At 44.1% G+C, this 26,079-nt stretch overlaps 1 protein-coding gene across 22 annotated transcripts in view; it reads left to right on the forward strand.

The window, feature by feature from the left end:
* The window catches only part of CACNA1C (calcium voltage-gated channel subunit alpha1 C), a 1,333,094-nt gene that overhangs the window by 1,093,189 nt on the left and 213,826 nt on the right, over positions 1–26,079 (forward strand). For all 22 annotated transcript variants that reach the window (XM_033951116.1, XM_033951118.1, XM_033951120.1 and 19 more), the window contains 3 exons: positions 674–803; positions 8,497–8,556; positions 15,707–15,813. In XM_033951116.1, coding sequence (XP_033807007.1) covers positions 674–803; positions 8,497–8,556; positions 15,707–15,813 — 297 coding nt within the window. The remainder of the gene's footprint in view (positions 1–673; positions 804–8,496; positions 8,557–15,706; positions 15,814–26,079) is intronic.

Consider the following 26,079-nt stretch of genomic DNA (forward strand, 5'->3'; position numbering starts at 1 on the left):
AGCCAGAGTAGCTGCTTGCGCTGGCAAAGTTTTAAAGGGTGACAGGACAAAAGCGTGCGAGACTTCGACGGGCAGACAATTCGGCGCAAGACCCCAGCGCGCCACCTAAAAAGTTACGTTTAAAGAGCTCCAACGGCGGTGGATGGGAGGAACTCCCCCACACTTTACTTCATACTCTTCGCGTTGGGGGAGTGTTGGGGTGCAACCCCCCACATTATAGAGAAAACGTAACTTTTTCCTTAAAAATTGGGAATAAGTTAAGTTTACTCTATAATGGAGGGTTCCAAGCCCCCAACCCCCCCACACAACGGCAGCACGAAGAGTATGAAGTAAACTGGGGGGGTTCTCCACTTACACCGTGCATCGGAGCTCTTTAAAAGTAACTTTTTAAGCGGTCGAAGTCCCACGTGGGAATGACTATGAACCATTTAAAGAGATACAGGGGGGTGGGGAAGGGAGGGCACGAACATGACATAGGGGGAGCAGAGAGGTGCCAGCACCTCCACCAAGACAGCGCTTGTGGTGGTCCACCCCCCCCTAACTACACCACTGCATCCTACCATTTCCACTGACACTACCACCCCCTCCTACAAAAAACAAAAGAAGAAAAATATAAACAAGGAACAGATATATTTTAAACCCTTGCTTAACGATGTGTGTTTCATATCTGCAGATTTCGTGTTCATTGCCACCGAATTGTCAATGACAACATTTTTACAAATCTGATCCTCTTCTTCATCCTACTGAGCAGCATCTCCCTGGCAGCAGAGGACCCTGTCCGACACATCTCCGTCAGGAATCAAGTATGCCTCCCTCCTCCTCCTAGTATCTTCCCCATTCTCAAATGTGAGAAAATGTGGTAACCCCATTAGGACCTGTCCCAAACTAGGACAAAGTGGGACAGTGGTGCTTGAAAGTTGCCTACTTCACTGTCCTGCCAGATGCATTAAACAGAAAGTCGCCTGGTGCACAGCTAGTGAGGAGAGAGAAGAGAGAGAGACAATCTTTAATTTCCTCCTCATGACTTTTGTAATAGCCAGTGGTGTAACCACAGGTGGGATGGGGCTATTCTAGTTTGGGCTTGGGCCTGCCCAAAATTTCATCTCCTTTCGTGTGGCTGGTGGGGATTCCAAAGTCCTGTCAGCTGTTGGGTGGCTGCAGGTGATGATCCGGAGCTGCCACTGTTCCCACACCACTCCCTCTTTCAAGCATGCTCAGTTTTCACACTTGCGCTAAACTTAGCATATACACACAGAGGCTGGTGGCTGGTGGCAGCGGCTCCAAGGCAGTGCTGGCATGTAAACTCTCTGGCAGGGAGGAGGTCTTTGGCTGATGGGGCTTGGGATCCCCGCAGCACGGATATGCTGTTTACAATGTTGAGGGGGGGTGCAATAGGGGGAAGCAGAAATTAAATTTTGATTTGCTTTATTTGGGGGAAGACAATTTTTTATGGCCCACCCTCTTTGCTCTTGGGCCCACCCTAACTTAGCTGCCTGGCTACGCTACTGAACAGAGCCTGTTCACAGTATAGAGCTCAGTTTTCAAAGGGGTTTAACCAGGCAGAACCAACTCCTGCCTAGTTAATCCCTGCTGAGCTGACTGGCTGCTGATATTCAGCAGCACTTAACCAGGGAGTAATGCTGAATATTTCCGCCAACTGGCCATTCCCTAAACAGTTAGGTTAGGGGCAGCACAGGGTCAGAATTTGGTTGGAGTCACAACTTAGCCAGTTAACGGTGATATATGGTCCACAAACCAGCTAAGTAAGGGCATTAAATTAGGACAACAAAAGAGCTGTCTAAGTTTATATGCTGAGTTAACCAGGCACCAGTCTGAATATCAGTCAGTGGCTGATTAACTTCTGGATCAGCTCACATACCCGGATATTCAGTGCCAGAAGCCACACCCACCCCAGCACTGATCCAGGGCAGCTTCCAAGTCCCATCATAACCACGCCTCCTTGCTATATGTACATATTCACAATTTGTATGCGTAAATCCCAGCTGTCTAAAATTATTGCTTACATGTTTATTTGATATGCACGTGTAAATGTACCTATTTACATATGCAAATCACAAATATTAGGGCTTCTTAAATAATTTCCATAGTTAAATTATACATGAAGAATGCTTTACAAGTATGGTATATACAAATAAATGGTATAGGGTATGTATCAAAATTTTAAACCTTCTCGGACCTTCAGATGGTAATCATACCAGGTTTGCACCTGATTTTTCATTTTTTTTCATCGTCACTGGTAAGCAGGGTACTTATTCAATATACTTCAAAACGTTTTTCAATATATTCATACAAAAATCTCATCCACTTATCCATGATGAGGATCAGACTCTATTCACAAACTGCTTCACCGCTCAATACTCAACAGAGCTCCAGATTGTTATGTCATATAACTTTCAACATAACACTATGTTTCGCTGAGGGGAGGCTGCATCAGGGAAGCTCCTTCTAAAATTAAAAAAAAAGTGAATTTCAGTTCACGTGCATAAATTACCTTCTTCAAAATTCTTAACTTCAAAAAAAGTTAAGTAATAAACTTTTACATTTTTAATCAGCACACTCTTTTATTCCACCATATAATACGATCCAATATGGTTCCAGCATCAGAAGTAACATTTAAATAGCATATAACCAATCAGAACTATTACAGTGCAAATTAAATCATACTTTGGAGGAAGTTAGATCGTATTTTCATTCCTCTTGTGGGGCACGTCAGTGATCTGTCTGTTTTGGGAAGTGAGTGGATAGTCCCTGCAAAGAAAATTACTATATGTTCAGAGGAGGACACAAATTGTAAATCCAGTTTGGTCATATACACCATTAGAGGAATAAACAACACCCAAGTCTGACCCATGAGTATTCGCTGCCATAAAGGTGTGATATTTTGCTACAAAGCAGTAGCAAGACAGCGCATATAGTATTTTCTAAATATTTCACTTAATTTTATGAAGGCTTTTTACTCTGCATGTTTTTTCTAGTAAGAAAGGTACTGATACTCCAATGCCAAGCCGTCCTTCAGGAGAGGATAATCACTGAGGCCATGACAGTCAGGCCCCTTGAAACCAGTCATGGAATCTATGAAAGGCAGCAGAGCCTGCAAATTTTCATGAATTATTGGGGATTATGAGTCAATTTTAGTAGGCAATGGAAAAGTTGCTGGTACTCAGTACCCTCGAGTACCCCCTGAAAAAAGCCGAGTATTAATATTGTTTTGTAATTTCCCTCTAATTGTTGTAGCCTTCTATTATTGTGACCCGCTTAGAATTTAATTAGCAGAATAGAAGCTCAGTCATAGTGGGCCATTAGTGTGGGCAGACTAGATGGGCCGTGGCCCTTTTCTGTTGTCATTTTCTATGTTTCTATAATATAGTATAGCGTTTCTATGGACTTTAATGCAAAATGACTATTTATGTGACACCGTACTTGTAATGATTTAGTAATGTGATCCCAAAATAATTTTCTTAAAATCCCAATCACCAATTAACCATATATAAATAAATGGTATAAGGCATGTATCAAAATTTTTGACCTTGGATCTTCAGATGGTAATCGTACTAGGTTTGCACCCAATTTTTCATTTTTTCTCGTCAGGTATAAACCACATTGTCATTGGCCAGGTACTAATTCAATATACTTCAAAAGGTTTTTCAAATTTTCAATATATCCATGAAAAAAATCTCATTCACTTACCCCCCTCTTCTACAAAACTGCAATAGCAGTTTTTAGCATGGTGAGCCGCGCTGAACAGCCCACACTGCTCCTGATGCTCATAGAGTTCCTATGAGCGTCGGAAACAGTGTGGGCCATTCAGCAGTTTGTAGCGCAGAGAGCTCTCTTTGGTATGATGCAAGTACTATGGTGAGCACAGTAAAATTGAGAGAGTGAGATTAGACTCCATTTACCCTGGTTTAGGAGTGAGGTTCATTACCGTCATGGTATGTACAAGACTAATCCATTTGGAGAAATTGTCCCTGAGAGAACATAAGAATAGCCTTACTGGGTCAAACCATGGTCCATCTAGCCCAGTAGCCCGTCTTCACAGTGGCCAATCCAGGTTACTAGTTCCTGGCGAAAAGCCAAATAGTGGAAACATTCCATGCTACCGATTCAGTGCAAAAAAGTGGCTTCCACCTTGTCTTTCTCAATAACAAACTATGGACTTTTCCTTCAGGAAGTTATCCAAATCTTTCATAAAACCAGCTGCGTTAACCACTCTTACCACAATCTCTGACAACATGTTCCAGAGAACATAAGAACATAAGTAGTCGCCTCCGCCGGGGCAGACCAGAGGTCCATCCCGCCCAGCGGTCCACTCATGCGGTGGCCCATCAGGCATATTGCCTGAGCAGCGGTCCCTGACTAATTTTATACCTACCTCTACACTTATCTCTAAACCTTCCACTGCTCTTATCTGTACCCCTCAATCCCTCAATCCAGAGCTTAACTATTTGAGTGAAAAAATATTTCTTCCTATTGGTTTTAAAAGTATTTCCCTGTGATTTCTTCAAGTGTCCCCTAGTCTTTGTAATTTTTGACAGAGTAAAAAAATTGATCCACTTTTCTTCCCAACAGTGACAATTCTTGTGCCTCTTGTCATAACAATTGTTATTTAAAATTTTTTGTTAGGGTTGCAGGATCCTGAATTGGATACTTCTTAAATTTAATAAAAATATTCTGGGGCAAGTGTCAAATCTTAAAAAAAGGAAGTCATATTGAGCATTGGAAAATAATTAATAATAATTAACTAATAAAAATAGTGCACATTTAATTTTCTCCACCACCAAATTTCCCCGTCCCACCCCTCCAGACTACTTTTTCATGCCACCCAGCTGGAAAAAATTTCTGGGGAGAACACTGATGCATTTTAACAACTTTGAACAGTTTAGTGTCATCTGCAAATTTAATCACCTCAATCGTCATTCCAATTTCCAGATCATTTATAAATAAGTTAAATAACATTGGCCCCAGTACATATCCATGTGGCCATTTAACCCTACCCTCTGTTTTCTATCCAATAACCAATTCCTAATCCACAACTGAACATTGCCTCCTATCCCATGATTCTTTAATTTTCGCAGGAACTTCTCATGAGCAACTTTATCCAAAGCTTTATGAAAATCTAGATACACTACATCAACCGACTCATCTTTATCCACATGTTTATGTGTATTCACACCTTCAAAGAAGTCAAACAAGTTGATGAGGCAAGCCCTCCCTTGGCTGAACCCATGTTGACTCTCTCCCTTTAAATCATGTTTGTCTATGTGTTCCACAATTTTATTTTTTATAATTGTTTCTACTATTTTGCCTGGCACTGAAGTCAGGCTTACTGTTCTGCATTTTCCCATATCTCCCCGGACCTCCTTTTAAAAATCAGCATAACATTAGCCACCCTCTAATCTTCAGATACTATAGATGATTTTAGTGAGAGGTTACAGATCACTAACAGCAGATCAGTAATTTCATATTTGAGTTCTTTCAGTAACCTGGGATGTTTACCATCTGGTCCAGGAGATTTATCCCTCTTTAACTTGTCAGTTTGGCTTAGTACATCTTCCAGATTCTACGAGATTACTTTCAGTTCCTCCGCATCATCACCCTTGAAACATATTAATGGTTCAAGCAGATCTCTGGGAACGGACAATGAGCAATCCAGAAGAGCCAGCGGTATGAGTTAAAGCCTTGTTTATTTTAATCCAGGACGTACAGTAACATGGACCTGACACAGTACTGTGTTTCAGCGAACATAAACGCCTGCATCAGGGTTCATTAATATAAATAAAAAATAATATAAAAACATAATCAGATGGTCAAATACATTAAAAACAAATTACATTGAAAAGCAAAAGTATGAATGACAAAGCACACCTCTAAACTGGAATTCACAAAGTAAAACGGCTTCTTTGTTGATGCATAAATCTAAAATGTAAAAAAACAACTATATAAAAGGAATACATACAGAAAAACATCATATAAAGTTTCATCTTTGTAAACCCCCAGAAAGAAACGTGTAGGGCAAATAAACAGCATGGCCTAAGGAAGGCACAATATCCAGAATGCACATTAAAATTCAATACATAATCACAGTGTTGCATACAGCAGAAAAACCGTGGTTGAATGAATGAGAAATTAAGCAATAAATATCAACAAACAATAATGCCATTTGGTGGCAATTGAAACAGCCAAAGACAACTGCACTTATCAATGCTGCATACAACAGAAGCATCGTAAGGGAGTGAATGGGCAGAAAAAAACTGAACAAGGTAAATATGAACAAACACTAAAGCCATACCCAAGAGAGAACGATAAACAGTACCATATTTGTTCTCTTAAAGAACATCAGAGTTAAATAAAAATTAAAAACTATGGTGTATAAAGGGAGTAAAATACACTTCACTAATAGGAACAACTAAAAAAAAGAAAAGAAACTTCCCTTGCAAAAGAAAATAAAAAGGGAAGACCCAGAAGGTGTAGACATAAAAAAGCTATCTAATAGTGTGAATAAGAAAGAATGAAGAAATGAGAAAACGCCACATCAAGAGAAGCATATCTAAAGAGATTTGTGGGAGCGCATTAAAAAAAAATATAACCAAGGGCTGCAAATTTACCCCCTCTTTTACTAAGGCGCTAAAACGGCGAGTGCGCCTTAGTTAAAGGACCCCTTAGACTGGCCCTACACATAAAGCTACTGGGGAAAGGGTGAGTGCAGTCAGAAAAAAAGGCATCAAAAGCAAGGGGCTTAAAATAACAATGACTGAGAGCAAATACTGATAGCATACTAAGGGGGCGGAGTGTGTGAAAGTGAGGCACAGAAGAGAGGTCAAACAAAACTGAACAGTAAAGACAGAAAAAAAAAAAGGAGGAGAGGGCAATGAAACTTTATTGTCACCAAATTCATTATGGCTTGAAAAAGAAGCTATGGAACGAAACTGGAACTATCTTTAAAGCCTGTCTTCAAAAAAAGCTCTTAAAATAAGATTAAAAATAAAAATGTGCCCTCTGGCCAGCACCCCCCAACTCCTTAACATCCCCAGCAGGAGGGATGCCCAATCCCTCCTGCTGGCACCCCCCCCAACCCACCCCTGTATCTTTTTCTTGAAGGCTGACCAGAGGGATGCCCACTCCCTCTGGCTGGCACCCTCCCTTAATATCCCTGGCAGGAGGGAGGTCCATTCCCTCCTATCAGCATCCTCCTAAACACCCCACCCCCCAAAAAAACCACCCCATACCTTTTTCTTGAAGACCAGTTGGAGGGATGCCCACTTCTTCTGGCAAGCAGGCCCGCCTCTTCTGAATGACGTGCCTTCCCCTTCACTGTACCGGGAAGACCCAGGCACCTAAGGTTTCTCCCGAAAGAGGGGCTTTAAGCTCCTGTGCTAACCAGAGTTTTAGGGGATGCACTGGGAGTGGTCTAAGACTCCAACCGTCCAGATCCCAAAGGCCAACTTCCATGAGAGTGGCCTTGGGGATCTGGCCAATGGGAGTCTTAGGCCACTCCCAGTGCATCCCAAAATGGAGGCCTAGGACTCCAGTTGGCACATAGGGCTTAGGCTCCCTCTGGCTGGCTTTCAAGAAAAAGGTACTTGGGTGGGGGTTTTTTTTTGGGGGGTGCCGGCATGAGGGATTGGGCATCCCTCCTACCAGGGATGTTAAGGGGGGTGCCGGCAGAGGGAGTGGGCATCCCTCTGGCTGGCCTTCAAGGAAAACGTGCGGGGTGGGTTTTGAAGGGGTGGTGTTCAGCGGGGTGCCAGCAGGAGAGAGTGAGCATTCCTCCTGCCGGGGATTGTTGCAGCGGGTGTCGGCAGGAGGGAGTGGGCATCCCTCCTGCCGCAGACAGTGTGGGGGGGTGGGAGGTTCCTTGCCATGGCCGCTCAGCCGCTCGCAGCTGGGGAATTTACCACTCCCCCATCAGCTAAACAGCAGGGACTCCCCAATGCTGTGATTCTGTAACTAGCACCTTAAATGATTGACAAGCGATCGGCATCTGTTTTTAAGGCAGCCACCGACTTGGGCGCCGGTTACAAAATCCGGCCCTTAGTACTAGCTTTGTACTGAGCTAAGATGGCTCTGGACAACAATGCTATATGGACATAGATATAGAAACTCTTACATCTTCCCAACAGAGCATTCTTGAAAGCTCTTAAGCTTTATTTGCATCACTCTTATTTGTTTTCTGTCAAATTGTACCACTCGTTTGTGAGGACTGCTATCCGCTGTCCCAAGAAAATGCCTGTTACTGGTAAGTAACTTATTATAGCAAGAGAATGGCATACATTATAGATAAATGGATCTATTGTTGTGTCATTTCTTTTATATTGCCTACACATTCCAATATACATTATTTCCACTATCAGTCAGCATCAGACCTGGCAACATTTGTAAGCCATCTCAATTGCTTCTACTTATTATTCTAAAATGCAGTCTCCCAACCAGCAGAAAGCTTTGTTGATCGTTTTCTTATCACCTTTTGTTTTACAGGTCTTATTTTATTTTGATATAGTTTTTACAGTAATTTTCACCATTGAAATTGGTTTGAAGGTAAAATGCCAATCTTCTCCCCTTCGACTATAATTTCTGTCTTTATGCTCCCTGTGGCTGATACTAACTCACTTCTGCTGATATCACGAGACATGCCTACTCTCACTAACCCAGCTCTTGCTTGTTTTTCAGATTCTAGGCAATGCAGATTATGTCTTCACTAGCATCTTTACTATTGAAATTATACTTAAGGTAACAACCTGAACACACTGTGTCTCACACTCACCCTTGCTTTGTTTCACTAGCAATTGTTGTGCTATTTTCACAGAATGCACGGTTGCTCCTCATATGTTTTATTTTGTTGGCTTAATTGTTCTCAAATGCTAAGCTTTTGAATTGTTCAGTTTCTGCATTAAAATCAATTTTGGAAGGAAGGGTGTTTATAAGCATGCATTTATTTGGGGGTCAATATTCAAAATGATTTAAGCTGCCAGCAAATCGTTTCTCCGGAGCTAACTAGACATATTCAGTGATACTAAAATGATTCTATATATAATGCCCCCACAAAATTGGCACCAACTAGAATGGTCGGTGCCAATTTTATACTGTAGAATTGTACTTAACAAATGTGTGCTTTGCATAACTTGGGTACACCCATTTAGGCTAGCTAAAACCAAGCCTACATGCCTGCACCTAAGTTGTGCACGAATTAGGCATTTTCTATAACAATGTGCATAACTTTTGGCCCATGGTCTGCCCACAATCCGTCTCTGACCACATTCCCTTTTTAAATTTGTGCACTGCAACTGGCACATACCTTTTATAGAATTGCACTTTCCGAGTTATGATAGAGACTTACAAGATCATGAAGGGCATAGAGAGAGTAGAGAGGGACAGATTCTTCAAACTTTCAAAACATAAAAGAACAAGAGGGCATTCAGAAAAGTTGAAAGTGGACAGATTCAAAACAAATGCCAGGAAGTTCTTCTTTACCCAACATGTGGTGGACACCTGGAATGCGCTTCCAGAGGACGTAATAGGGCAGAGTACGGTACTGGGGTTTAAGAAGGGATTGGACAATTTCCTGCTGGAAAAGGGGATAGAAGGGTATAGATAGAGGACTACTGCTCAGGTCCTGGACCTGTTGGGCCGCCACGTGAGCGGGCTGCTGGGCACGATGGACCTCAGGTCTGACCCAGCGGAGGCATTGCTTATGTTCTTATGAGCATAACTTGTTATTAATGCATATAGTGTTAATTATAAGGTTTTCATTGCCAATTATCAGTGCCAATTAGGCCAATTTATCAATTAAGTTGTGCTCACAAATCAATTACACAGAATTTGGGGATTAGCACCTAAGACAAAATTGGTTAGTTCATAGACATTCTGGAGACAAAATCGGCACTTATCTGGATTAGAGCCAGATAAATAGGATCACATAAAACAGAATCCCATCTTTATTTGGATTGACTTATCTGGCTATGTGCTGAATATTGCAATTAACTGAATAAGGTTTATCTGGCCACCTAAACCCAGATATTCGATGCTGGTGTCCTTATATACTCCAGCATTGAATATTCAGGGGTAATGCCATGTTGACGGACTGGTGCTGACGGCCTATTCCCAGACACTTCTGACACCCTGTCATGCGACACTCTAACATTCTTCTTAACTTAACGAAGACTTTCCTGATTAAGTGATGAGGGTTGAAGTGTCTGTGATTAACACACGGGATTAACTGTCTTTAATGATGCGAGATAAACTATCGCAAGATTAAGGGCTCCTTTTATCAAGATGCGCTATGGGGGTTAGTGCGTCTGACATTTCATCACGTGCTAACCCCCGCGGCACACCAAAAAACTAACGCCTTGACAATGGAGGCGTTAGCGACTAGCATGGCAAGCGGTTGAATGCGCGGTATTCCTCGCGTTAACCGCCTACCGCAGCTTGATAAAAGGAGTCCTAAGTGTCTTTGGGATTAAGGGCAAAATTCTCAAAACTTTAACGCCGTCGCTAAACTGTTTTCCGGCAGTTTAGCCTGCACGCATTTTAGCGGCGGATTACCAAAATGGATTATCTCTGTCTGTAGCGAGGTTTCTAGCAGTCTCTTTAATATTGAAATGAGCCCTCCAGTGGAGTCTTAAAAATCGCTGAGGCATTTTCGAAGAGCGGTGTCGGCTTTTGGCGACAAAAAGCAGCGATTGGTCCAGGGGGTGCCGTTACAGTGGCAGCACTTGTGTTTTGACTTGTGGCTAATGAAAGAAAAAATGTGTATCTATATATTTTTAGTGGAGGGTCGTAAAATCACGCTTTTTTTGAGTTTTTAGTAGAGACAGGCATGTTTCATGCGCGCTTGTTTCTTCTTGAGCGTGTGTATGATACCCTTGTCTTGTGTGTTTCAGGCTGTGGGTCTTGATTAAATTTTACATTAAAAACAAATTACAAGATTTACCTGAACTATAGTAGTTTTTGGGAGAGAAATCTTCACTGCTGTCCGCCGATCTTATTTGCATGCGCGATTTTTTAAGAATGTCTCATGTTTTCACATTCGGTATCAAAATGGCTGTGATAGCAGACCATCGCTTTGTAACGCGGGTTTTTGAAAATCCTGGCCTAAGTGATAAGGGTTGATGTGTCTGTGATTAACTGTTGCAGGACTAAGTGGCACGGGATTAACTGTCTGAATAGCCATAATAAGACATTTAAGTGCTGTTTTAAAAGCTGTCCTAGGAAACAACATCCTCTTACAGAGCTGGCTATTTCTAATTGTGACATTGTGAGTCTGTAATTTATTACTATGGTCAGTAAATGACACACTGTGGAGTTACATGTAGCCATACTTATGTGAAGGTTAAACTGTGGGAATGAGGTATCCATAAAGGAATCTTGTCTGTTGATGTAGACGAGCCCATAAATTTTTTGCACTTGTCATCCGTTCTCCTCTGTTCTGATATTGGCACACACAAACAGTGAATTTAAGGAGCACTGCAAGTTGCAACCTCTTGCTCTTTCCCCAGCAATCTCCTTTAGTATAAATCTAGACTGGAGTTTATACTTTCAAGTCATGCTTAATTTACAGTTAGTTAATTTCTAATTTCACAGAGACAGTATTTAGTGAATCAAACCATCAATTATATATCATTATTTCCTTAATTGGAGCCCTATTTGTCATAATGTGCTATAGTTTGGTCTTCATGAGAGAACCTCGAATATTAGAATTTCAGAAGAAACCATTAAGAGGGCAGAAAAATCAGCACCGGAAGAAATCAGCATGGAGTGCTATTCTATACATAAGAACATAAGAAGTGCCTCTGCTGGGTTAGACCAGAGGTCCATTGTGCCCAGCAGTCCGCTCGCTTGGCGGCCCAACAAGTCCAGGACCTGTGTAGTAGTCCTCTATCTGTACCTCTCTATCCCCTTCTCCTTCAAGAAAATTGTCCAATCCCTTCTTAAACCCTAATACCATACTCTGTCCTATCACGCCCTCTGGAAGCTCATTCCAGGTGTCCATCACACGTTGGGTGAAGAAAACTTCCTATCATTGGTTTTGAATCTGTCCCCTTTCAACTTTTCCGAATGCTCTCTCGTTCTTGTAGTTTTCGAAAGTTTGAAGAATCTGCCCCTCTCTACTCTCTCTATGCCCTTCATGATCTTGTAAATCTCTATCAGGTCCCCTCTAATTCTCCTCTTCTCCAGGGAAAAGAGCCCCAGTTTCTCCAGTCTCTCAGCGTATGAAAGGTTTTCCATACCTTTTATCAAACGCATCGCTCTCCTCTGAACCCTCTCGAGTATCGTCATATCCTTCTTAAGGTACGGCGACCAATATTGGACGCAGTACTCCAGATGCGGATGCACCATCGCCCGATACAACGGCAGGATAACTTCTTTCATGCCAGGTTGGGCTGTGATTATAGAATAATGCTTAGAGAGATTCCTGTGCCAAAAGTTGGACACTAGTATGTATGCTGGTGACGGGTCAAAAGCGCGCGAGGACAAAGGCGCGCCGACAACCCAGCGCAGACAACTGAGCGCAGGGCTTGATCGTGCTGAAGAAAAAACGTATTTTAAAGGACTCTGACGGGGGGTGTAGGGGGAACCCCCCCACTCTACTTAATAGGGATCACGCTGCCTAATGAGGGGGGTTACAACCCCCCAAACCCCGCACAACGCCAGCGCGATCTCTATTAAGTAAAGTGGGAGGGTTCCCCACCAACACCCCCTGTCGAAGCCCTTTAAAATACGGTTTTTCTTCAGCGCGATCAAACCCTGCGCTCAGATGTCTGCGCTCGGTTGTCAGCGCGCCTTTGTCCTCGTGCGCTTTAGACTATGAACCATGTATGCCAGCTGAAACACCAACACTCATCTCCTGGCATTTTTGCACACCAATGAATCTATTCTATAACCTAATACACAACTTTTCAGAATGCCTCTGCCCCTCCACTGGCCACGCCCCCTTTTAAATTGTGCACTAGGGCAGTGGTTCCCAACCCTGTCCTGGAGAACCACCAGGCCAATCGGGTTTTCAGGCTAGCCCTAATGAATATGCATGAGAGAGATTTGCATATAATGGAAGTGATAGGCATGCAAATCTGCTCCATGCATATTCATTAGAGCTAGCCTGAAAACCCGATTGGCCTGGTGGTCCTCCAGGACAGGGTTGGGAACCACTGCACTAGGGTATTAGATGAGCAGGGTTATAACATAGTACGCAGGCAGAGGCATGTGCAAATCCCAGTTACTGCTAATTAACTGCAATAATTGATTGTTACCATCAGTTAATTGCTAGTTAATGGCTCATTAGCAAGTTAAGATGCGCGCGCGTCTTGGATTCATGACTAACTTTCGGTGCTGAAATCTCAATATATAGAGAATCCAGAAGTAAAGGAGCAAGATGTAAGTGCCACAATGGAGTGCTCTTAGCACCAAGGGCTTGATTCTATAAATGGCTCCTAACTTGTAGGTGCCACTCAATGCAGTTGTCAATCAACCACTAGGCATCCTTTGTAGAATCACACCTAGCGGTGCCTACGCAGACTTAGGTATCATTGAGGCAGATTTTATTTGGCCTAATTTACTGGTGCCTAACCCGCACGCCTAGCAACTCCTAAATTTACCATATCTATTCTTCACCCCCTAACCACGCCTACTTTTAAGGTAGGCATTGGAGGGCACCTCAACCTAAGCGCCGTGTGGATATCTGCGTGTGACCTTAATTAGTAATTTTTTAAAAATACATTTTTCATTGGTTTTTAATGGTGTGGTCAATTACCATGGCATTTAACCAATCAATAATAATAAAAGGCTAAGTGCGCATGCGCTTTTCAAAGAGCGTGATTCCTGGTGGCGTGAGGTGTGCCTCCGTGCCGAATTCGATTTTCGAACACGGAGGCAGGCCAGAACACGGAGACACTCCCCCCTCGCCGTCACTCACCGCCAGAGTCTGCCGCTGATTCGGAGGGGGAGGGGGGGCACAGGCGCACCTGCCAGGATCTTCTCACCATCCTCACCCGCCCGCCGCGGCTCCTCTCTCGAACCGCACTAGGCAGGGATCAAGAGAGGAGCTGCGGCGTCGGCTTTCAAGTGAAACTTGGGCGGGCGGGTGGCCCGCAAACAGGAGGCTGCCAAAGCCGGAAACGAAGCTTCCCAGGGGGGGGGGAACGGCATGGCACGGCAAGCGACGGCAAGGAGGGAGTGGGAGCAGGCCTCAGAGGCTGTCGGTGCCTGCAGGCCGTGGCGGCTTTAGGCAGATGTCGGTGGAGGTAAGGGTTGCTGCTGGACATGGGAAGAGGTGCTGATGGATGGGGGGCAAAAAAAGGAAGGGAGGCCTACTGCTGGACAGGGGGAACAGAAAAGAGGTACTGCTGGACAGGGGAAGAGATGCTGATGGACAGGGGGGGACATAAAAAGGAAGGGAGGCCTACTGCTGGACAGGGGGAACAGAAAAGAGGTACTGCTGGACAGGGGAAGAGTGCTGATGGACGGGGGGGGGGCAAAAAAAGGAAGGGAGGCCTACTGCTGGACAGGGAGAACAGGAAAGAGGTACTGCTGGACAGGGGAAGAGGTTCTGATGGATGGGGGGGAAAAGGAAGGGAGGCCTACTGCTGGACAGGGGGAACAGAAAAGAGGTACTGCTGGACAGGGGAAGAGGTGCTGATGGACGGGAGGGAGCAAAAAAAAGGAAGGGAGGCCTACTGCTGGACAAGGGGAACAGAAAAGAGGTACTGCTGGACAGGGGAAGAGGTGCTGATGGACGGGAGGGGGCAAAAAAAAGGAAGGGAGGCCTACTGCTGGACAGGGGGAACAGAAAAGAGGTACTGCTGGACAGGGGAAGAGGTGCTGATGGACGGGGGGGGGAGATAAAACAAAGGGAGAAGGGCTGCTGCTGGATAAATGGACCAGTGAAGGGGTGGTGGTGGACACAGGGGAAGAAAAAGGAAGGGAGAATGGACAGGGGGGTGCAGGCAAGGGGTGGTGGTGGACAGCTGAGGAAAAAGAAAGACAGGAAGAAAGAAATACAGAAACAGGCTAAGGAGAGAGAGAGAAAGAAATACACACACACACATATTCTAGCACCCATTAATGTAACAGGCTTAAAGACTAGTATAAAAATAATTTAGTTGTGCATGAATTTTAGTTAGGCCAGGCCCCAGTTGTATAATGGTGCTTAAACGTGCCTAAGTTTGATAACGCTAGCGTGGCTTGATAAAAGGAGCCCTTAGGGAAATTGAAGATCTACTATTCCCAAGAGTGGGAACTCAGGGGGGAAAATAAGTCTTCCTTGTAGCAGTCAAAACCACTTTTAGAATCTATGTATTTGTTCTAAAAAGCTTTGAAGAATATGCACACCTTGGTCCCAGGCATCTAATGTCACAGCAAAAGAATGAAAAAAAAATGCTTTTTAATGGGTCTTTCTTTTTATTTTTGATGATTTCTGTGAATTTGCACATTCAAGCAGAATAGAGATTGAAACTTTTTTATTATCTTTCTTAAACACTTAAAAAAAATGTAATACTTATCATACTTCTAGATTTTTACAGTTTTCCTTTTGAATATCACGTTTGGGATTTTTGCATAAGATGATTGCCATGTTAGGCATAGACACTGTGCCACTGTGTTTGGAATGGTTGTCATTTGTAGCATGAATAATAACAGTGACTAGGACCGATGCTAATGGCAGTGTCTGATTTGTATTTTTCTATGCCCTCTGTAGATGACAGCTTATGGGGCTTTCCTTCATAAAGGTTCTTTCTGCAGAAATTACTTCAATATCTTGGACCTGTTGGTGGTTAGCGTTTCCCTTATCTCTTTTGGGATCCAGTGAGTATACTATTTTTAGGCATGACTTTCTGATTCTCAGTGATGGGGATTTAAAGAAAAAAATTCAGGCTGTATATTCCTTCCCCCTTCTGGGGACAGCCAACCAGTAAAGTGTTATCAATGTGTTATTACCGTAAGAGACTCTTACCAGCTCTGTTCTATGTGAGATGTTTTTTTGTTCTCATCTAATATAATAAAATGGTAAGCTGCGCATGCGCACTTCCTAAGTGTGTGCCGGTTTTCCGTGAGCTGTAGTGATATATAGGAAGTGCGCATGCGCGGCTTACGATTCTTTGAAAGATGCGGCGGTGGCTACTCTCACGATCCCCGCCTGCGTCGGGCTTCCGACGCAGGCGGGGATCATGAGAGGAGCCACCGCCGCGTCTTTCAACTAAAAAAAAAAAAAACAAGGCGGATGTCGGCCCGATGGCTGGAGTTTACCACTGAGTCCGGTGAGGAGTGCTTCCCTCAACAGGAACCGTCGGGTCTAATTCAAATACTCCCGGCAGGTCGGGAGGGGGTGGAGCAGGCTCGCACGCCTGGCGGGGACCGGACAGGAACTAGACTCCCTGCAGGAGCCAGCCTGATGGCTGGAGATCACCGGACTGAACAGGGGGAGCAGGTAAGGGGGTGCTGCAGTACAGGAGGAGCAGGGAAGAGGTGATTCTGGACAGGGGGTGAGATAACAGGAAGGGAGGCCTACTGCTGGATAGGGGAAGCAGGGAAGAGGTGCTGCTAGACGGGGGGGGGGAGGTAAAAGGAAGGGAGAAGGGCTCCTGCAAAGGAGAAGAGCTACTGCTGGATATGGGGAGCTGGAAATGGGGTGATGCTGAACAGGGGGAGATAAAAGGAGAAGGGCTACTGCTATATAGGGGGAGCAGGGAATGGGTGGGGGTGCTGCTGGACAGGGAGGAGGTAAAAGTAAGGGAGAAGGGCTGCTAGCACCCGTTAATGTAACGGGCTAAACAACTAGTAAAGTAATATTTCTTCAGAACCCCTAGGAACTTCCTCCAGGATTCCACCTGTTTGGTTCTAAGCCTCCCTTGCTCACTAACACCACCCCCCCCCCCCCTTTTATGAAGGCTTTTTTATCGCTGGTCGCGGTGGAAAAATCTCCTACACTCATACAGGGCAGGATTAACCCTTTATTGGGCCCTAAGCAAACAGGTATGTTGGGCCCCTCATTGTAATTGCATGACTCTGACTACAGAGGAAAACTAAAATAGAAAATAATCACTCAAATTCTAAATCATTTAGGTACTTGCAATGATATACAACTGATAATGAATTTGTGTGCTCAGAGAAATGGAGGTGATTACAGGGAGATCCCAACACTACCACCTCACTGCCCAATCATCGCACAATTCAAAGCACCAGCTGTGAGTTTTTTTAACTATTATACACACAAGCTGAAGTTAAGTTTGCTGTTTCAGACCAATTATTTAGCGATTGTTACTTTTACAAACTTAGTAGCTTGACGCACTTAAGGCAATCGTGTATAATAGTTAAAAAATCTCACAGCTGGTGCTTTGAATTGTGCGATGATTGGGCAGTGAGGTGGTAGTGTTGGGATCTCCCTGTAATCACCTCCATTTCTCTGAGCACACAAATTCATTATCAGTTGTATATCATTGCAAGTACCTAAATGATTTAGAATTTGAGTGATTATTTTCTATTTTTGTCATTACTTTTTGATCACTCTACTCTCATCTTTTTGAGAGATATTTGCTCTATTTTTGTTCATTTTACAGAGGAAAACTGGCAGAGGAGGAAACAGCACATAAGAACTTCAGAAGCCCTGCTCGATGGTTTCTGCTGCTGACTACAATCCAACAGTAAACAGGGAGTGAGGCAGTATCCAGAGCCAACAATGGCTCTGTGTCCTCCACTCCCATCTGATTCTCTTCTCTCTGGTAGCAGCTAATGTACCAGGGCAAAGTCTGCCTTGACTTATACATTTGAGAGGGCCCCTCCTAAATAGCTGGGCCCTAGGCCCATGCCTAGTTTGCCTATGCTTTAATCCTGCCCTGCACTCATAGAATTCCTATGAGCATCAGTGTTTTTATCACCATGGCCAGTGATAAAAAAGCCTAACGCAGCTTCATAAAAGGGGGGAAGGGGTGGGGGGGTTACTTTTGGCTAGGGAACACAATATCTGATCAAAATTTAAATGGCTAAGTGTGGGTGGGACCAGCTCTGTTCAGTGGCATAAACTGGTTATGAGGATGGATATATATTTAAAGTTGCACTTCCCCCTCCGAATCCGCGGTTTCAGCATCCTCGGATTCGGTTATTCTCGATTTTAAAACAAAAAACACATTTTAATTTTTGGGGCTATTTTAAGCCCTGTAAGGCCCCCCCCCCCCCCTTTAAGCCTTACCTGATGGTCTAGCGGGTTTTCGGGGCAGGAGCAATCTTCCCACGCTCCTGCCCCGTGCAGATCGCTCACAGGAAATGGCTGCCTTGAGCTTACAGGGCTTAAAATAGCCGGGGGGAAGCAGCCCGAATATTATTCATGGTTTTTTAATATTCGCGGGCCAGCTCTGCCCCTAACCCCCATGGATACAGAGGGAGAAGTGTATTTGGTTAACATTAACCAGATTTTTATTTTTTGGGGAGGAGGGGGTATAAGATACATTAGCCAAACCCACTGCATATAAACTTGAGTCTGGCTAACTGCTCCCATTAGACTGTCTTTCCCTTTGGCTTAAAGTTTGTGCTATTCCATTATTTCTCTTTTCTCACTAAACAGTTTCAGGGTACTAAGTCGGAACACAATAACTTGGTTTTCTGAAAAAAAGACCAGGTCTGTTTGCCGCGGTTCAGATTCCTTGGCCCTTTTGTTTGTGTTAGCTTCAAGGTGCTCCAGGAAGCTCAACTTATGTTCCACATGACAGAATTGAGGCCTAAGGTTCAGTATCTTAGAGGTTGTCATTTATGAGTAATAAAAATGCTGTGTTGGTTTGCCAGCCTACGAGATTCTCCTTCTGTTCAGTTGGAACGGGTCTAAATTAAACATCTAATCTGGATATTACATAGCTCAGAGTCTGACCAAACATGGCCTTTTAACTGACTGAAAGTCATTTCCTCTCCAGTCTTATACTTGTCGTCATGTTCTGAATACAAATGTTTAATCTTGCTGAAAGCAATTTCAGGAACTCACAAGACAAGCACTTTCAGACAGATTCCTAATCAGTGGACAACGGAGAATTGTCTGTTTCAGAGATATAAATGAATAATGAGTCCTGAGATTAGTTATATAAAATCCATGATTTATAAACCTAATATGAAGTGATCCAAGCAATCGGGTAAAATGTATGTATGAAAATTTCAGTTTATACCAAAACATTTACTGCCTCTTTTACAAAGCGTGCGGCAACAGCCCCGAAGCCCTTTAAATCTCTGTGGGCTTCGGGGCCGTTAGCGCAGGGCAACCGCTAGTGAGGCTTTGGAAAAGGGGTCCTTAATCTACTGTATTTATTTAGGCTATTCAGATGTTTCAGTATTACTCAATGTACATAAGAACATCAGTTTTCCAAAACATAAATTAAAAGTTCCTCAACAATTCATGTTCTCAGCGGTAGAGCTCTAGTGCCATTTCCTCCAGCCAGCTGGACCAAGACAACTCTGCTATTACTCTTAGCAGAACCAGGCTGATTCTACTACAGATTCCTCATCTGTTCCACCACTGACTCCAAGAACATAAGAATTGCCATACTGGGACAGACTGAAGATCCATTAAACCCAGTATCCTGTTTCCAACAGGGGCCAATCCAGGTCCCAAGTACCTAGCAAGATCTCGAGTAGTAAAACAGATTTGATGCTGCTTATCCTAGGAATAAGCTGTAGATTTCTCCAAGCTATCTCAATAATGCACCAATATGTCTGAGGTATCCGAGGTTCATGGGAAGAACTCGATACTGAAGTGCCAGCCTAGTCAATTGTATCTGGTAGGCTGTGCTTTTTCTGTGCTTTATGATTAACAGGATTATAGAATTATAGGTTAGATTTTCAAAACAAAACTACTCTGGGTTTTACTAAACGGCGCTAGAGGTTTTTAGCGCGGGCCAGCAAGGTAAATGCCCTGACGCTCAGGAATTCTTTGAGCATCTGAGCTTTTACCTCACCAGCTCACGCTAAAAAATTCTAGCGCTGTTTAGTCAAAGGGCCCCTTTGAAAATTTACTACATTACATTACTGATTTCTATTCCGCCTCAACCTTGCAGTTCTGGGTGGATTACAAAAGAGACAACTGGACATTTCCAAGATAATTACAGAGAGAATTCTGGTCATTTCCAGGAGAAGTTACAAGAATAATGGAGCTGTATATTTCAAGAGCTGCAAGATGCTGTACAAATAGGAAATAGTGCAGATCCAGTATATATACCGTTAGGGAAGCAGTTGACATGCTTGAGGCTAAAGAGAAGGGAACTGGTGAGGGGGGAGGAGAACAGGTTAGTTTGGTGGGGTGGAGGTTTGGGGGTTGTTAGCGCTGGGGGGGGAGGGTGCGTCTTCAGGCAGGAGGGATTGGGCACCCTCCTGCCAGCGATCGATATTGTCGGGGGGGGGAGGAGGGTGCGTCTTTGGGCAGGAGGGATTGGGCACCCTCCTGCCAGCGATCGGACAGGCCGCGGCCCGCTATACTTATAGCGGCAGAGAGATCCCTTGCCGCGATAAGTATAGCGGCCGCGTCTACTTACAATGTAGACCAGCATTTTGCTGGCCTACATTTTAAGCTTCTCCTCTACTAAGGAGACGCGTAGGGTGCCTAGGCGCCTAAGGCCCTTAGGCGAGCTTAGGCATCTTGCGGGTCTCCCTAGGCTCCCAGAGGCGCCTTCAGGCCTGCCTGGGGAGCATTTTTTTAAAAAAACGTGCATCCCGATTGGCTGATTAGACAGCTGTAGGACGCCTACAGCTGCCTAAAATCGGGACGCACTTTGGAGAATCAGGGCCTAAGCCTCCTCATAAATTACTTAAATTTGCTTTACATTATATAATAAATTCTATAATCAAGTACCTTGAATCAGCCTCCATGAATGAATACAACCAAATCGCTCAGACAGAGCCGACTACTAACTGATCTCGAGGCACTGACCTGCCCCTACTGACTAAATAAGGTCAGCATCACTAGCCTGACTCCTCCATCTTGCTCATTAACATATAGCATATAGGCAATCTTGGATAAAGGACACCATGACACTCATATCTGAAACCAATTGATTTCGTTGTTAAGTCCTTTAGGGTTCAATGTTTGCCAATTATAAATGAAACGATGTTCTTTTTCCATTAAAATTTGTGTAACATCACCTCTATATGCTGGCATATGTAACAACACTCTGTATCGTAAATCTTCACTCACATGACCCCTCTCTATCCAATGGGAGACCAGAGGGGCATTTCAAATTACAACTAAGAGCTTTGGGGAAAAGGGATGGGATTTATTATACCACATCTCTGGGGTTGCAATTAAAGCATGTCTTTGGTGCTGGAATATTAAGTGACTTGCCTAGAGTCACAAGGAGCTACAGTGGGAATTAAACCCAGTTTGCCTGGTTCACAGGTTGCTGCACTAAACATTACGATTGTTCTCCTTTTAGGCCTAGTCAACTAATTTATCTATACAAGTGGCATCACACACAAATGGCAGGTATAAGTATAAACCGGTGATTCCAAAACCTGGTGCTTGAGGCACCCCAGCCTCCACTGCTTGCATATCTCTCTCATAAACAATCATTGAGAATAGCCTAATAACTTGAGGGGTGCCTCCAGGACCAGGTGTGGGAATCACTTGCTATAAATGATAATATTGCATTTCAATTTAAAGCAGCATCACTAGGATGGACTGCATTCCTGGAAATGTGCACAGCTTTAAACAGATATAGTATTTTTTTTTCTAGTGACCACCAAGCTGTATATATTCCTTTCTTCACATGCATGAAGAATTAAACATATTTTAGAGAAATAGAAAGAATGGCAAGCAATTTTTCAAATACCCATGACAGAATTTGCTATTGATATGGAGAAAAGAAATAATTTGACCAGAAGTTTACTGCAGTGTCACTGTGGCATCTTCCTGGATGAGTTGCTTCTATTAAACCAGCTTCCATGGGTAATGAATTAATGTATTTTTCTTCCTCTTATTAACATTTCAGTGGAGTGCATCTTAGGTTGTCAGTCAAAGAGGGGGAGAAATTTTAAAACATTTGCTCGGATGGCTACCTCTTGGCACTCTTTCTATCGTCATGCATAATGTGTTTGGCAATGTAGCCTTTCAGAGGACTAAGTGTCCTGGTCTTACTCCTCACGAGCAATCCCATGATGACTTGAAAGTGCTTTTCAACAGGGCCTGTATCTGATTGAACTGAGTGCAAACGGGCCAGCAGCCAGGCTGGACCTTGCATACTTGGTATAAGCTTAACACTGCTTCTTAGCACTTCTTAAAATGGTTTTTTATACAGGGCCAAACAAGGCTATCCTTCTTTTTTTTCTTCTCACTTTTGTCTCTTCATACTTTATTTTTCTTTTCAAGTTTTCCTTTCTTGGGGCTGTGTTTCATTGCTGATTCCTGCCCTCCTGATTCTTTGGCTTCTGGTGTACAAAGACTCCATCGCAGTGAGACAGTGGTTATGTAGCAGAAAAGGAATGGACCACAGAAGCCTTTGAAAAGAGTAGAGAGGAAAACGGCTGATGGTCCTTGCAAACTTTGCTCTTGTTACTTTGATTTTTCAGTTTATCTCCTCTCTGTCACATCAAAAAAAAAAGTAGAAAGACAGAGGTCCTAGCAAAAAGCAGTTATAAATATGGCAACACTTCTTTGCATAAGTAAAGTAAACAAACCCAAGAGAAACAGGGAACCGATATGGTCTATGTGACTCTACAGTACTTAACCATTTCCTTGTTTTCAATGGTAGCTGCTCTTACTGTTTGATTCTGAAAAGCTCATGAGTTACCAGACAGTTCCAGGTCATCTGGGGTAATCTGAACCAATCCTAGGTTTTCTCCCATCACATGCAAAGAGGGTAACATAGTAGATGATGGCAGATAAAGACCTGAATGGTCCATCTAGTCTGCCCAACCTGATTCAATCAAAAATTTGTTGTTGTTGGTTTTTTTCTTCTTCTTCTTGGCTATTTCTGGGCAAGAATTCAAAGCTCTGCCTGGTACTGTTCTTAGGTTCCAACTATTGAAGTCTCCATCAAAGCTCACTCCAGTCCATCTACACCCTCCCAGCCCATCCTCCATTAAAGGGCCATATACAGACACAGACCGTGCAAGTATGCCCAGTACTGGCCTTAGTTCTTCAATATTTACTATTCTTTTCTGATTCTAGATCCTCTGTGTTCATCCCACGCTTCTTTGAACTCCGTCACCGTTTTCCTCTCCACCGCCTCTCTCAGGAGCACATTCCAGGCATACACCACCCTCTCCGTAAAGAAGAATTTCCTTACATTGCTCTTGAGTCTACCACCCCTCAACCTCAATTTAGTCCTCTGGTTTTACCATTTTCCTTTCTCTGGAAAAGATTTTGTTCTACGTTAATACCTTTCAAGTACAGTGGTGCCTCGCATAACGGACGCCTCGCACAGCGAACGCTGCGCACAACGAACTTCAGGTCTTGCTTCCCACAACGAACTTCGTTTCACACAACGAAGTCGCCCGAGCTGCATCCTTCCGCGCAGGCACTGCGCTTAACTGCCCTCTCTCCGCCTGGCTCCCTGTGCAGTGGCGCTACATATTTTAAACCCCCCCTGCCGCCGCTGCTGCATATTTTTAAGCCTCTGCCGCCACTGCATATTTTTATACCTCCCCCCGCCGCCACATATTTTTTTAAAAAAGCCACCACTGCTGCAACTTTAATCTCACCCGCTCACTCGTAACTGGTGGTCTAGCAAATTTCCCAGCCAGAAGCGCAGAGATCAAGAGCAAACCTTCTGTGCTACTGCCTGGGCCTGCGCTTCTCTCTGAATGGCTGCAGTCAGCTCTCGCGGGACTCACAAGAACTAACTGCAGCCATTCGGAGATCGGCATGGGCCCACACAGGCGTGCAGAGGAATTGCTCCTGATCTCTGCGCTTCTGGCCTGTACGCCACTGGCTGGGAAAGATGGGAGGAATTAAAAAAGGTACCGAGGGGGGATGATTAAAAAGGTACTGGGGAGTATGTGGGGGGTGATTATAATACACAGCAAGGATCAACAAAACCCCTGTCTCCCCTCCCCTTCACATATATCCCCTCTACTATCAAGAAAATTGAATAAGCCAAATTATTATAGAATGCTACACAGAAATATCATGCTAACAGAATACCACAGTCACACATAGCAGGAATAGGGTTAGGGTAGTGCAACTAGGGCAACTGTCCCCCCTGGTCAAAGAGAGCCGTAAGCCTCTGCCTGGACTTTGTGTCTAACACCAGCTCTAACAAGATAAATTTATCTTTTTTTATGTCATCTTAGCATATTTTATGCTACAGAACGAATTATTTTTTTTAACATGTATTGTTATGGGAAAACGCGTTTCACATAACGAACTTTTCGCATAACAAACTTGCTCCTGGAACCAATTAAGTTCGTTGTGTGAGGCACCACTGTATTTGAATGTCTGAATCATATCTTCCCTGTCCCTCCTATCTCTAAGGTATACGTATTCAGGGCTTCCAGTCTCTCCTCGTACATCTTTTGGCGCAAACCTCCTATCATTTTCGTCACCCTCCTCTGGACCGCTTCAAGTCTTTTTGTGTTCTTTGCCAGATACGGTCTCCAAAACTGAACACAATACTCAATGTGGGGTAAAATCAGAACTAGCTGAACCTGTCTCTGAATGACCTGGATCTATGATGTAGATTTGCATTTTATAGCATTACTTTGATCCCAGCTGCATTCTTTGCCAGGTCATAGTAGTAAGTAGCACTTCTGTGATTTTACTTCTGGTGTATATTAGTATTTTAAGGCTGTGCAATATCCATGTTCTGTGTGCATGTGACTGAGGTGAGGTATTCTGTTGATATGTAGTTTCTGTGTAGAAAATCCAGGTTCTGGTTTCCCCATTCTGTGCGCTGTGTTTAAATAAAGAATTACAAAATATATATATATATATTATTTTTTTTATTTTTTTTTAGGCACTGGAGTAATATTTGCAATGTTGCCTTCTTTACATATTGCATAGCTGGTGACAAGGACTTGCCTACTTTGGGATTAGAACCATGGATAGTCCCCCTTCTCCTTAAGGCTGACTCTGTATGACTCTAGATCCAGTAGTGGGGAAGTGAGGCCAGTGCCAGATGGACTTCTATGGTCTGTGTCTCAAATAGCCAGAGAGGTCAGGATGGGCTGGAGTGGAGTTCAACAGCAACTCCTGTAGTTGGTAAGTAGGGCCAGTGCAGGACAGATGTTTCTACATATATGTAGGTAAAAAAAATGATAAATTTACCATCTAATATAATAAAATCCTAGCCGCGTATGCGCACTTATACCGGCGTGTTCCCTGATCCGTATGTCCGTAGCCGGCAAGAGTCCATATGCGAGCATACAACGGCCCCGCATTTACAGTCTCGCTGGCTCCCTTAATAAAGTTTTTCATGGTGGTGGCTCGCCGACAAAAAAGACTCTAACTGTGTTGCCAGTTCCCCACTCACTCCGTAACTAATTTTTTCGCGGTCTGACTCTCCCATCCCTTCCCGACGTCTGACCGGCTCACTTAGTCCTTTGCCACCCCGCCCCCTTCCCTTCCCACGGTTCCGACTCCAAACCTGCCGACTCCAGCAGCATCTGCAGCACTCTACACATGCTGCTTCGGGGCCTTCTACTGCCCTGATTTGCTCTGCCGCATCTCTGTGTAGAGTGCTGCAGATGCTGCTGGAATCAGCAGGTTTTTCGGGACTGCGGGAAGGGGAGGATGGTAAGGGACTAAGGGAGCCGGCCAGACCGCGGGAAGGAAAAGGGGGTGGGGGAAACGCTGCTGCTGGACAGGGAAGTGGTGTAGGGGGAGGGAAAGCTGCTGCTGTGGCTGCTGCACAGGGAAGTGGAGGGATCGAAATGCTGCTGCTGCACAGGGAAGTAGGGCGGGGGAAATGCTGCTGCACAGGGAAATGGAGGGGGAGGGAATGCTGCTGTGGCTGCTGCACATGGAAGTGGGGGGAGATAAATGCTGCTGCATAGGAAGCAGGGAGAGAGACAGATAGAAAGAAAGACAGACAGCGGGAGGAAGGGAGACAGAAAGAAAAGAAGAAAGACCCAGGGGCAGGTTGAGACCCAGAAAGACAGACAGAA

The sequence above is a fragment of the Geotrypetes seraphini genome, chromosome 7, assembly GCF_902459505.1.
Source record: "Geotrypetes seraphini chromosome 7, aGeoSer1.1, whole genome shotgun sequence".
Lineage (NCBI taxonomy): Eukaryota > Metazoa > Chordata > Amphibia > Gymnophiona > Dermophiidae > Geotrypetes > Geotrypetes seraphini.